Source organism: Populus euphratica, unplaced genomic scaffold (assembly GCF_000495115.2).
Source record: "Populus euphratica unplaced genomic scaffold, PopEup_1.0 scaffold41.1, whole genome shotgun sequence".
Classification (NCBI taxonomy): Eukaryota; Viridiplantae; Streptophyta; class Magnoliopsida; order Malpighiales; family Salicaceae; genus Populus; species Populus euphratica.
In genome coordinates this window covers 1,434,112-1,447,006 of record NW_011499868.1, presented here as the reverse complement: position 1 = coordinate 1,447,006, position 12,895 = coordinate 1,434,112, and the positions used below count along the sequence as shown (strand labels likewise).

The window sequence follows — 12,895 nt, the reverse complement described above, 5'->3', positions numbered from 1 at the left end:
GCTCACCCCCCCCTCCACCCCCCAGCCACTTTACGGTAAGGGTGTAACCATTTTAAATATTATATCATACAGTAATGCTTCATTATTCGAAACCATTAGTAAAACAAAATTACCCTTAATTTTATTTTCTTTCTGATTTCCTTTCAATATATATAAAAAATATGTAAGCTTTTTTCTACACTTAACCAACACGTTTTCATCTACACATATCCACTCCCATATTTCTTTCTTTATTTTTTTAAATATCAAAGAAAGTTGATGAACATACAAAATAAAGGTTGATGTTGCAAGCCAAAATCTCTTTTCTTTAGGATATTTAAACAAGTTTTTAACTTAATTAATATCATAATTATTTCACAAATATAAATTATCATATCAGAGATAACTTCATCAACCTATTTATATCCAACAGCAGGGATTATGAAGAATTTATAGTGACTACAACAGCAGGGATTATGAAGAATTTATAGCTTGTTTCACTAGGCACAATTACATATTATGAAGGAGGTGGCTTTGGATAATGAATCCTTGCTAGTAGACTTGTCTTATTTGATGATTTGTACGGTACCGGTAGCTCAGGGATTGGTTTGATTTTGTGATGCAGATGGTGGAGGAGGTTCAGAATTACTTGCTAGCTACTACCTATATATATAATATTAATTACACTGCACCAAGATGTCAAAACCCTACTACACCTGGTGCTAGCTAAGCTATGCATGCTGTTGATATAGATCTATATGTGAATAATATTACCAAATACTATGAAATGCAAGCTACAAGCTTGTATGGTATTGTATGGGCAATGTTTGGAGCGCAGAACCACCAATTATTGTGAACTAAAAAGCCAGACAAAGCGAGGGTATGCTTTTGTGTAAAGACTGATGAAATCTAATGGAAGATAACAAAGAAACATAAAGAATGGTATTTGGCATGGGAAACAGAAAGATCATGGTCCACAATACACGATTTAATTTCCCTAAAAAAAACAAGAAGAAAAAGGGAAGCATATATTCTTTGGCTCCAATGCCTTGTCTTCTCCTCAAACATCTTTAACCCTATCGACTTTTTTTAGACCCCCTTTACAGGCCTTTGCTTCTACACGGTGTGTTACTTGCTGGTTTAACTTTTATTTTTGCTTGCAAGGTTAAATCAGCTAATATTTTACAATAATATATTATATGCTTCTTTTCACTTGTGAGGAGTTGAGCAAAATCACATGCTTTATTCTCTTTGAAGTTATTGGTTAGATAGAAATCTAAAATTAATTTTAATATTTAGCTGAAAAATGCTATGGACATGCATTCATGTGGATACAGAAACCCATGCATATATAGCGATCGACAAGCTAGAGGAGAAGGCTTGTCAAAAATCATACACTCATATATGTGTAGTCGAGTGAGAGTAATCCTTCCCTCTGAGGTGAGGCAATTAAGCAGAAGTGATAGCAACATGGTGCTAATGTTGAAACAAATTCTTGGGAATGGTTGACTGGCAATAGCTGAAAAAGGATTAGGAGATCATGGCAGAATAATTTGATGTTCCCCCATTTTCCTTTCTCCTTCATAGAATTGGTATGTTTATGTGTGTGTAAGAACCTTTTTTTTCGTATAATGTCAAAGCATAATGCATCCAACGTGGATTCCAATTGGGTGCCTGCCTATGTATGAAAGTGGATTAGACAGACTAGGTTCTCTCAATTAGATTTTAAAATTCCAGCTGACTTAGAGCGTACTATAGGCATCTTGGAATCCCAATGGGCTTGCAATTATTGGGAAGGAATTTGCATAATGTCATTTTTATGCTATTTCTTTACAAAAAGAATCCATGTGTTGATTCAAATGATCATTCCCTTTAGGGTTTTTTCTTTGCAAGGGTTTCCCTTCTCGGTTAGGTCGGAAAGCAGTGGAATTTGAACCCGAATAAACCCTTTACCTAGAACTAGTGCCGCTAATACATAAATCATGTTCAAGGCTCATCCAAATTAATTATTTCAAAGAAAAGAAAAGAAAAGAAAAGAAGGCGAACCTTTGGACACCAACTTGTACTTGAACATATGAGGACTAGATCGAAAGAAATAGAATAAAAAGGTTGGACAGGAGCAGGCTGGAAGAGTGTTGGAAATGAAGGGAAGGCAGCGACAAACTTGCCCATACTGTAAATCTTACAAATTCCCCGTCACCTTTTCCCTGAGCCTCGCTTTTCTCATGCTCTTGGATTATTGTATTACCTTCTCTTTTTGATGAAGGGCCTCTTATTATTTGTTAATTAAAAAACATTATTATATTTAGCAGCACTATAACTTTAATTATCTCCCCCCCTACATGATTAGTGTATAAAATTAGTGAACATTAGGGTTTCATACTCATCAACTTTTATATAAATATAAATGTTCCCTTTCATAATACACAAGAAAAGATTGATTAGGTTAACACGAAGGTTAATTATCAAAAGACCATGCACTAGCTAAACCTATAGAATCTTAGTTAAGTCGTTTTTCCCTAGGTTATATATACACCATTTTGCCTTTTTGGTATTACACAAGTGTTCAAATATTTCAAGTTTCAAGTTTGCCATCATTTCCCTCTACCTTTAGGACCTTTGCTTGCCTTAAGGCAAAACAAGGGCTCGATTATATGGTCAAGCTAGCAATGGTTCCATCTTTCATGAGTGATATATATCCAGAGAGTGCAAAAATATCCATCCAAACACAGTTTTAGAGCAAAGTGAATCTGTAAAAAAGTTTCTTCTTTAAGGTAATGATCAAGCTAGGCACACTGGGAGAGGGAAGACGGACATGGTTTTTGATCTTGCTTTCTTTTTATGCATGCTACTTTAAAGCTGAGACAAGGAGGTGAAAAGAGAGAATATAAGTGAGGAAAGTAACGCGCTAAAGGCAAGCAAAGAGGTTCCTGTGGGTGATTCTTTCAGTAGAGAGTGAAAGGTTCTGATAACATCCCAGTTAATTTCTTAGGCTTATGCAGGGATCAAGTCTAAAAAATTATATGATGGAACCTGGAAATCGCCACCTCCAGCATCAGTTTCAAGAACAGTTGACAGGTTATTATTCTTCTTTATTATCACAATCTGCTGATTACAATAAGGTTTCCAGCAACGGTGACTTGAACCCAGGAACAGGATTCATTTTGTAAGTATTTCTCCTCTCTTAGTAGAATTCTACTTTGTTTTTTCTGGTTTGAAGCTCTACGAAACACGGGTATATAAGCTTATACATGTTCATGGATTTAAGTGCACTGTATATATAGCAGCGCTACTGATGGATTCATTTTTTAAAGCATGGCTACTTCCTCTATAAACTTAACGCTTTCTCCTAGGTTCCACGCTGCAGCTTTTGCTGGAATAGGGACTGGAAAAGGAAGAAGTTCTTTATTATTTCACTGTAATTTAGGCAAGCTTAACTTTATTTGGCAAATGGTTCATGTACTTAATCTTCGAAAGGCGTTCTCTCTAATATTATAGTTATTTTTCTAGGGTCTGTGAGCACGCAAGCAGTCAGAACCTAGGATGTTAGTGGATGTTACTAAAAAATTTCGTATCATGATCATTTGTTTCTCTTATTTATGATCATGCAGGAATATTAACAGTAATACCAACAACAACTATCAAACTGATTGCATCCCAAATTCAAGGGTGTCTTGGCCACCTGCTTCCTTGACTCCAGGGTTGAGTTTCGGCCATGCAAGTGGTTTCAACCAACCATTTACGGCCAATGAATTTCTATTGGCAAAGACCAAAGAAGAGTTGGCAGATCCTTTCTTCAAGCCAGGTGAAATGATGCACACTGGCTCTAATGTCGAGGGGTCTTATTTTTTGTCATCTAAATACAAGCACCAATATTCTCATGATCTAGGTGAAAATCAATGGCCTCTCAACAGCTCATCTTCTCTTCACCATATTTCAGACTCCAATGCTCAAAAAATGGCAAGTCTGCAGAATCTTTCTGGTTGTAACAGATATAATTTTAGCCATATTTTACCAAGTATCAGTATTTCAACATCAGATTTGTGTTCTTCATTAGTTTCAAGTTCTTTGGACTTGAACTTACAAGCTGTGGATCTATTATCAACTAGTACTTATGATGGTGCCGCAAGTTTTAGCCAGTCTTCAGAAAACACTCTCGATCATTTCACGCGAGCACATAAAGATAGCCCTTCAAAAAGCTGCCACAAAGTGGGTTTCTTAATCTTATTAATTCCAGTGTAGTTATTCTAATTGTGCCTCTATTTATACACCTTGGATCGATTGCATTTCTGATGATGAACACCTCATTTATAAAGCTGTAAACTGAAAGTGCGCCTTTTGATTTTGAAGACATCAACCATTGAAGATGGATTTGGGAGAAAAAAGAGGCCTAGCAGTAATTTTCAGTCCAAGAACTTTCTCACAGAAGCCAAGAAGAACAGGTCCACACCACGATCCTTGTGCCCCCCATTGAAGGTGATGGTTTAAAGCAGTATTAGTTTAATCTTCATTAAGTCAGAATTTATACCATAGATTCTTGTTTAAATGTGGAGTTGGGTTCTTAACTAGGTCAGGAAGGAGAAACTAGGGGACAGGATTGCAGCTCTTCAGAGGTTGGTGGCACCTTATGGCAAGGTGATAATTAAATCTGTACATTATTCTCCTGATTAGGAATGTCTTAAAGAAATGCATTAAAATATTAATTTGACCATGCTTATATTTTTAGTTTTTTGTCCGTTGTAACTTGCAGACAGACACTGCCTCTGTGTTGACAGAAGCAATTGGATATATACAATTTCTTCATGACCAAGTGCAGGTGATGTATCCCTCTCCATTTTTCTGTCCACAGTAATACTATCAAACTAACATACTTCACTCTTAATTTGATAAACTGGTGGATTTTGTTGTTCTTACTAACTTTATTTAGTCCTTGCTACTGACAGACACTGAGCGTGCCGTATATGAAGTCATCAAACATCAAGCCAGCTAGAACAACGCAAGTGGTAAGAAATTCTTCTAGGGAAGTTTCCTCATAGTTACAAGTATCTCATTAGATCATCCGTTGTACCCTAAATACACACACACACACTTTGTTTCCAAGGGAAGTTTGAGAACCGTTGTACTTGTTTTCATTCTGTTAATTTCTTTAATGTGATCATCAATGTATTGTTAACAGAGCTCAAATGAAGAAGATGGGAAGGGACAACAAAAGAGAGATCTCAGAAGTAGAGGGTTATGCCTTGTGCCTCTATCTTGTGTATCATTCTTCAACACATGCAATGGCGACATCTGAAGATCCGCAAGGAAAGAATTGAGGATAGCATATGAGAAAGAAGTTCGAAGACTTCATGATGAGCTCAAGCATAGCATATGAGAAAGAAGTTCGAAGACTTCATGATGAGCTCAATGCTGTAATAAAGATAGGTTTTCTATGTGAAATGTTTAGTTTTAGTAATGCAACAATTGATTCTTGGAATAAACAAGTCTTTCTTTTATCAGTTTGTACCTCGTAAATTCACATCACATCAAATTGTAGAAAGTAGTTTCTTCACTAGTGCAGGATAACTGCCAATCAGTAGACATTTTTTTCTGTTGGCCACAACCACAGATTAACAAGGCGAAAGGGATTATTTGGAAGCCTGCCTTGGTTTCATATTGTCTGTGAGTTAAGGACAGATGAATCTATGAACATCTGAAGTCATTCTTCAAGGAACTGATACCAAACTTCTCGGGTCTCAGAGGTCATGCTTGCCTAACTTTTGAGTCACGAGACTGCCCTTCATAGCAGGGTAAATGCATAAAGGATATTTAAGAGTACTTGTACAGTATAAACTGAGGGATATTATTCTCCCTTTGATCACTCTCAGTAGACAAGTAGTAGGTGTTCAGATGTTTTTACAATATATATATTATATAGAGTTGTAAGACACCAGGATTTATTGACGATACATCAGTGTTAGAAACGCAAATTGGATCTTCACAAAACCTTTAATTGCTATATACACGAATTTGAACAAGAGAGCACGCAATGGAGTATTCTTCAAAACAGAAAATCACAACAGCAGTTCTTTAAGCAGCTTTCAGCATCCAGCTTCTCTTCCTTTACCAGAACAACTGCATCACAGGCCAAACAATATTAAACATGATATAGCCATTAAAATTCCAAAGCTGAGCAAACTTATGATGTGTATTAGTACTGTACCATCTTCTTCTTCTTCTTCTTCTTCTTCTTCTCAAGATAAGCGACAAGCTCCGCTTGTTGAGCAAGTGAGTCCTCGAGAGCCTGAATAAGCAAGGAGTAATTGATACAAATGAGAGAATTCTAATTTATAGTTTATGTTTTTATTAACTCTGTATTAACTACCACGCATTCATTTCCATGTTGAAATACCTTCTTGGTTGCCATAAGCTCTTGCTCCAAGGCCTCAACACGGCTTATAGCAGCATTCAACATTTCCTCCTTTTCGGGTGGCATGGAAACAGGCTTAGAACTCAAAACACTCACTTTATCTTCCAATTCAGCCATGCGCTTCAAGACAGTCATGTAATCTGCACTAGAGATGGCAGGTGACTGTTGTTCCCGGCCCTTCACCGATGTGTCATCGCAGTAGTCAGGATTGGAGTAGATGGTGGCATCGGTCAGCTTCCTGGGAACATTGCGTGTCACTTTAATCATGGTGACAATGCCCGTAACCAAAGCCATGACACCAGTGAAGAGTGGTGAGTTGATTGCCTGGGGAGCCTTGCAAGCATCATACTGAGTATAGCAATCTGCTTTTGAAAATTATAGGAACTTTGATCAACATCTTGAACATAGCTGGATATATATATATGCCCTGAATTTCGCTCACGCAAGCCAAATTTCTCATATCGTTTTGTCACCAGCATAATGATGATTAAAACTTGGAATAATCTGCATCTCATGATTTCTTAACAAGGAAAACAGTGCTTTTCAGGAGAAACTAATATTATCTTTGATATATATATATATAAAAGATAAATATATTCATGAAGGAAAACCACACAAAATATAAAACAATAAATCTAAAATCAATTTCAAAAAAACTTTGTACAAAATCAATGCTATAAAATATCGAAAACAAAAAACCATTATAAAAAGACATTAAATCATCAACACGGAAATAAAAAATTCTCATATCACAATTAAAAAAAATTGGATCAATTTCAAAAACTATGACATGATCATTTTGCGAAAATATTCAAGATATTATTTGGAAAAAAAAGAAGCTAAAAGATTGCAAAAAAATCCAAAAATTAAAGATGACATCTTAAATCTAAATAATATGCTAAATCACAATATTATACAAGCATTGTCGTTGAAGAAAAACATTTATGTGCTTCTTCTTTTTTCCAACGATTAAATTAAATGGTAAGATTTTATAAAAATATAGTAAAAAAACCTAATTATAAGATACCGTCCAAGTAGGTGGCCTATCACGGCATGTCAATGTGACCCGTCTGATCTTTACATTACAACACCTGCATTTTTGGGTATTTTTTAATGAAAAGAAAAGTCAAAGGTTGAGTTATCCTTGGTCAACTCGGACACTCTCCAACTTATACAAACTCTAACCTGAACCCAACTCATGCCAACTCTTCATCTAGGCTTTGAGCTGAGTATCATATATTATAATTACAATAAAAATAATAATAATTCATTTTTTTATTTATTTTTATTAATGTGGGTGTCCAAAATAATAATTCATTTTTTTATTTTTTTTTATTAATGTAGGTGTCCGAGCCAGTTTACCCGCATCACAACTAATCTCACGGGCCTTAAAATTAATAACTATATAAGTCTTTAGTGGTCATCATATAAACAACTAAGAACTTGAATATAAGATCATAGATAAAAGAAACTCCTTGATCTTAAAGTTCTTACTATTTAATTACCATCTAAATGGTTATTTTTTTATTTTTCATACTATTTGTAGTAGGTTCAATTAAAATCCAGTGAGAAATCACAATGATATACTTAATTTAATCATATTAACAAGTAATGTGCCATAGGAAAGAGCAAGCTTACCATTGTTTACCACTTTTTTCCAGCTCATGTCGACAGATTTATCAACCACAAGCTGATATTCCTCTAGCTTGTAAGCCTGCAGGTTGAATTTCCCAGTAAAAAGGTCAAAGGAAAAAGGATAAGGCATTTGACTCTCAGGCAAAGGGGAATAAAGAAAATAAAAAACTAGCACATTAATTGTCAATTTTTTTTTTTGACAAAGTAACTCACTATAAAAATATAATTACGAAAATAACATGCATCTATGGAGGGGTTAAGTTGCGCTTTTCCCAATAGCACAACCCTCTAATTATTTAGTTTTAAGGGTGGCACGAGTGCTAACACAACCCTTTAAAATCTTTATTCTTAGTATGGAATGCAATCTCAAGACTTTGCTATTTTTCTAATTATTTTTTAGAGTTCTCTAGCTTGTCAAATTTCCTCTACAAATATGATAGTTTTTTTTTTAAAAAAAAATAAAACCCTGTTTTGTAAAGCCTATATGACCTAATAAGAAATTCAAACCTCTTTAGAATTAGTAATGGATTTAGAGCAGGTTTAAAAGTGTACTAGATGTTATTTTTTAAAGTATTTTTATTTGAAAATATATTAAAATAATATTTTTTATTTTATTTTTGACATTGAATTATTAAAAAAAAAAAACTATAAAAAATTTAAAGATAAACAAAGAAAATAAAATTAAAAACAGAGTTATGCCGCAATGACAAACATAAAATCAGAGAAAGTTTGTTAGACATGTACCTTCTCAGGAACAAAGGAGGGTTGTGGAAGCTGTGGAGCTGTCTCCACCTTAGGAGCCTCATGCAGCTGTCAATCGAATAGGAAGTAAGAGTAGCTCAAAACTCACGCCATGAAGAAAGCAAACAACTTGGAGCAAAGAATTAATTTGGCAGGCCAGATATGCCAAAAGGGGAAATAGAATGAGAAGTGAATATTCAATATTAAACCTTTGAGTTGCTTAGGTCGTCCTCACAGATTGTTTTTTCATCAGGATAATGAGTTCCGCATTTCTTTGCACATTTGTGATGGCCATCTTGAACCATCTGCAAGTCACTGAATCAAATAAGAAATCGAATTCTAAAAGAAACTAGATAGGATGGTCAGTTCAACTGTAGCAAGCAGAAGAAGTTGCTCTAAGAATTGCAGATCACCTTCATAATCTCTGGGTCATTCCAAGGGCCTTTATCAGAACGCATACAGCCTCCTTTGTCAGCACAGGTGCAAGTACCTCCAAGAAACTCTGGCAACTCACTGATATCCGTTGCGATCAAAAGGGAGAAAGGAAATTAAAAGAGGCTAGGAAAAAAGGCCACATGATTTGTGAACAGAAAATAAGCATACGGGGATAGGTGATTACACAGCGTATAACGTGGAGAAAAGAGTGAATACAATTGTGAAGACTAGAAACTGAGACGAGAAAGATGGTTGCGTAAACAACCATTTATGAACTTACCTGGCATCAATTATCTCAAGCAATTTGCTCTGATACTTATTGCCAAGAACCTGGTGAATGATATATTGTAATTAGATAATTTCCTACATCAAACTAGCAATTCAGAATTGAAATGTGTACACTTACATGGATCTTTGCTGTGGTCTTAGGGTCAAGGAAAGATTTAATGGTATTCCACAGCATCCTGAATCCAGATCCCGCATTGATGATGAACATGCGGTTCAAGGTCTGCCGAGAAGCCAACAATTCACACCAAATCACAATTGTTATATCATTTGCAAGGAAAAGTTATTGTTTTTGCGAATCTAAGACAAAACACACAGGTTCGTACCTCAGGATAATTGTCACCATCAATCTTCTGAAGGCGAGAGATGAGATCCCTTGCAGCTTTAGTTAAGCTTTTGAGGCCCTGTAATTATTAATTCTGAGAGTGAATAACAACTTCTGAGGTAATTATAATTTGTATTATGGTCTATAGAATAAGGGAAAGGAAAGGAACACATGTTTGAAGGTCACCCTAACATTCGTCTAGAACCCCACTACTATCCCTTCTACTGACTCTGCTGAACCTTTGAAAGCCACATGAAGGATTCATGATAATCAAAATCTAAAATCACATTAATACACATGATGAAAATTGTTTTATTTACCCACATCAATCATTATGGTTCAAACATACCACTCCTTGCACATCCAAGATGGTTGTACTTTGATCAATGTGCCTCTTTGCTGCTAGTGAACAAGCTGGAAACTTGGCATCAAAAGTTCTCTCAAACTCTCGTACATGGTATTTGACATAGCGGTCCATGTTTGTGACTTGCATTAGCTTGGCAGGATCTGCTTTGCCTAATGACTCAATGTACACAGGTCTTCCTTCTTTATCTACTCCATGATGCCCTTGGGGATAATGTTCCAAGACTTCACTGAGTTCCTGGAATTCGAACTCCTGAAAAACAGGAAAATAGCAGGAAAAGAACCCCATGAGACTCAGCCAATGCCCAGTGGGGTTGTCCAGGTGGATTATGGACTAAATTAAGATTATAAAAGATCTTTTAATAAAGCCATTTCTATGATCAATACCTCCAAGACTGTGTCAGCACCAAATTCCTTCCTCCACTGAAGCATATCAGACCACATTTGCTTTGTTTTCTCGATATCGAATTTCCTGGCCTTCAAGAATCTACATTATCAGAGGATAAATCTAAAGATTAATAAAGTATACATAAAGATTATTTATGTATTTCAAAATGGATGAGAATCAAATCTGGAATAACAAATTCAATCAAACCATTGAGCATGAAACCAGAAGAATAATAAACCTGAGCATCATATGATAATCATCATGCTTTGAAGGAAGCAATTCCTCCAAAATAAGCACTTGACGGAAAGCATCGACAACCTTTAGCTCCTCTATATCGTGCACATCCTCAATTTCAACGGACATGACTTTGCTGCTTCTGCGACCCTTTCTTGTCAATGAATGCCTGAATTTGTTGGAGGCACTAATTGCCTTCTTTTTCAGTGATTCAATTCTTTTCTTCCTCTCGTCCCCAGAATGTTCCATCTCTGGTACTGCAAACACAGAGCAAGCACGACTAAAGATTAACAAGACGCACCAGAATATGAAAGCATAAAATTGGCCTAAACTCGTACAAAATATCCACCTTAGCCATATATCCTAGAAGATGAGATATAAAATCAAAATCAAAACATAAAGGAATTTGCTCAGTCAGAAAATACATGATGACTAACACTACTAAATGTACAAGAAACAGAAGTTGTTAAATTAGACAAGTGACCTTGATGAATAAATGATAGCCTTCTTCAATGTGACTAGTTGATAAAAACACATTGAAATGTAAGATTGAATTAGGTAGCTAACCTGGGTTGGGAGACAAAGGTACACAAACTGCTGTTGCCATTGGTGTGAGAAATGTGCTTTTTACATAAAAAACGATGCCACAACCAACCAGAAGCCTTAGCCAAATGCCTGCATTTCACCATTATAACACCACTTATAACATAACACCAAAAAGAGAAACAAATTACAAAAACACAAACACAAAACAAGCAAGCAAGCAATTTTCTTCCTTCAACAAAACGAAAAAAATGAAGATTGAAAGAAAGAGAGCGAGCAAGAGGGCACCTCCGCAAAGGGTGAGTGAAAATGTGAGGAAGGGCTACAAATAGAAAGAAAAAACAAATAATTTGTGGAGATTTTTGCGGGGAGGGACAGTGAGGCGCACACGACGCGGGAAGGGTAGACAAGTATATCGGCAATTTTTTTCTTATGTTTATTTTTAATGATAAATGCTGATCTTCTTCTTCTTCTTGTTGTTTGTTAATGTTGTTATTCTTGACCAATTCTCATAAGCCATAGATAGTGAGTGGGTTGTTTTTTTAAGCTAGCTGTACTTTGCTAAGACAGAGAGATTACCGGGGGGGGAGAGTGGAAGGCCACCACTTTGTTTCCTTGACAGAAAATTTGAAAATTATTTCCAGACAGCAATCTATCTGTCACATTTCCCTTAAAAAACCGTTGTTCTACTTCCGGACAGACAGCTTAAGCGACACTTGTCTCTATGCTACGTGGCAATAAACAAACTCCTGAGTTAATCCTATTTCTAGTCCTTGGATCAGCGAAATTTACCCTAATGTTAATGGCGAGATGTTTCATGTCAAATTTCTCTGAATCACAATTTGGCCTTGCTATGTTCTGGGTAACGATGATCTCCCTTATAACAACTAGGGAAACTTCGAGGCATCCTTTGCCGTTCGATATAAAAGCTGTAACAGTGATTGTTGGTGAAGAGTTGTTTTTTAATTTATTTTTTATGAAAATATTTTTTTTATTTTTTAAAATTTAATTTTGATATTCAAAAACACATAAAATTAATTTAAAATTGAGAAAAAATATTCAAAACTCTTCAAAAATATAATTAGAACGCAAGCCAAACACCACTAATATTACAGGGAATACCAGATAAATCAAAATGATGTTAAAGAAGCACTCAGGCGAAAACTTTAGGACAGAATGATTTGAGTTAACCCATATTACGATTAGAGCTAAAAATCCTTTTGACATCTGAGATTCATCTTCATCTTTAATGCTTTTACATTTCAATGACGACTTGAAAACTGCAGAATATTAATAGGAATACCACCAGTCCTTGAGGAGCAGCTGTCATGCTCATCAATTGGTTAGTCACATTTCCACCAAGCTGCCATGCAGAACTGTAACTATCAGCTGGAAAATTTTTACACCGGTTTAAGTTTGTTGTGCAAGAAAGTATAATTATCTCTTAACTTTATGATGAAATCTCTAAACCAGAAGATCAAATGTCTTCAGTGAGTTCAATAAGTCAGGTTTTTAAAAACAGGCTAGTATCACTTGCTACTGGATATCACTTGCCACT

At 35.6% G+C, this 12,895-nt stretch overlaps 2 protein-coding genes across 3 annotated transcripts; one reads left to right on the top strand and one right to left on the bottom strand.

Moving 5' to 3' along the window:
- Positions 1–2,480: 2,480 nt before the first annotated feature.
- LOC105126630 (transcription factor bHLH110-like) lies at positions 2,481–5,528 on the top strand. The gene is made up of 8 exons (XM_011027553.1): positions 2,481–3,145; positions 3,591–4,188; positions 4,330–4,455; positions 4,549–4,614; positions 4,730–4,795; positions 4,923–4,982; positions 5,156–5,341; positions 5,388–5,528. Exons 1-7 carry the CDS (start codon positions 2,976–2,978, stop codon positions 5,270–5,272), a joined length of 1,203 nt encoding a protein of 400 aa, XP_011025855.1. The 5' UTR covers positions 2,481–2,975; the 3' UTR covers positions 5,273–5,341; positions 5,388–5,528.
- Positions 5,529–5,800: 272 nt separating this feature from the next.
- On the bottom strand, positions 5,801–12,290 carry LOC105126629 (phosphatidylinositol/phosphatidylcholine transfer protein SFH12). Of its 2 annotated transcripts, none has more exons than XM_011027551.1 (15): positions 11,626–12,290; positions 11,362–11,469; positions 10,799–11,051; positions 10,560–10,659; positions 10,159–10,425; positions 9,811–9,888; positions 9,606–9,707; positions 9,480–9,529; positions 9,178–9,277; positions 8,974–9,069; positions 8,768–8,833; positions 8,027–8,102; positions 6,371–6,753; positions 6,182–6,262; positions 5,801–6,093 (listed from the first exon to the last, which is right to left on the bottom strand). In XM_011027551.1, exons 2-15 carry the CDS (start codon positions 11,399–11,401, stop codon positions 6,082–6,084), a joined length of 1,704 nt encoding a protein of 567 aa, XP_011025853.1. In that variant the 5' UTR covers positions 11,402–11,469; positions 11,626–12,290; the 3' UTR covers positions 5,801–6,081. The 2 variants fall into 2 exon arrangements, with proteins under 2 accessions (XP_011025853.1, XP_011025854.1); XM_011027552.1 differs by having other exon boundaries at positions 6,371–6,750.
- Positions 12,291–12,895: the final 605 nt, after the last annotated feature.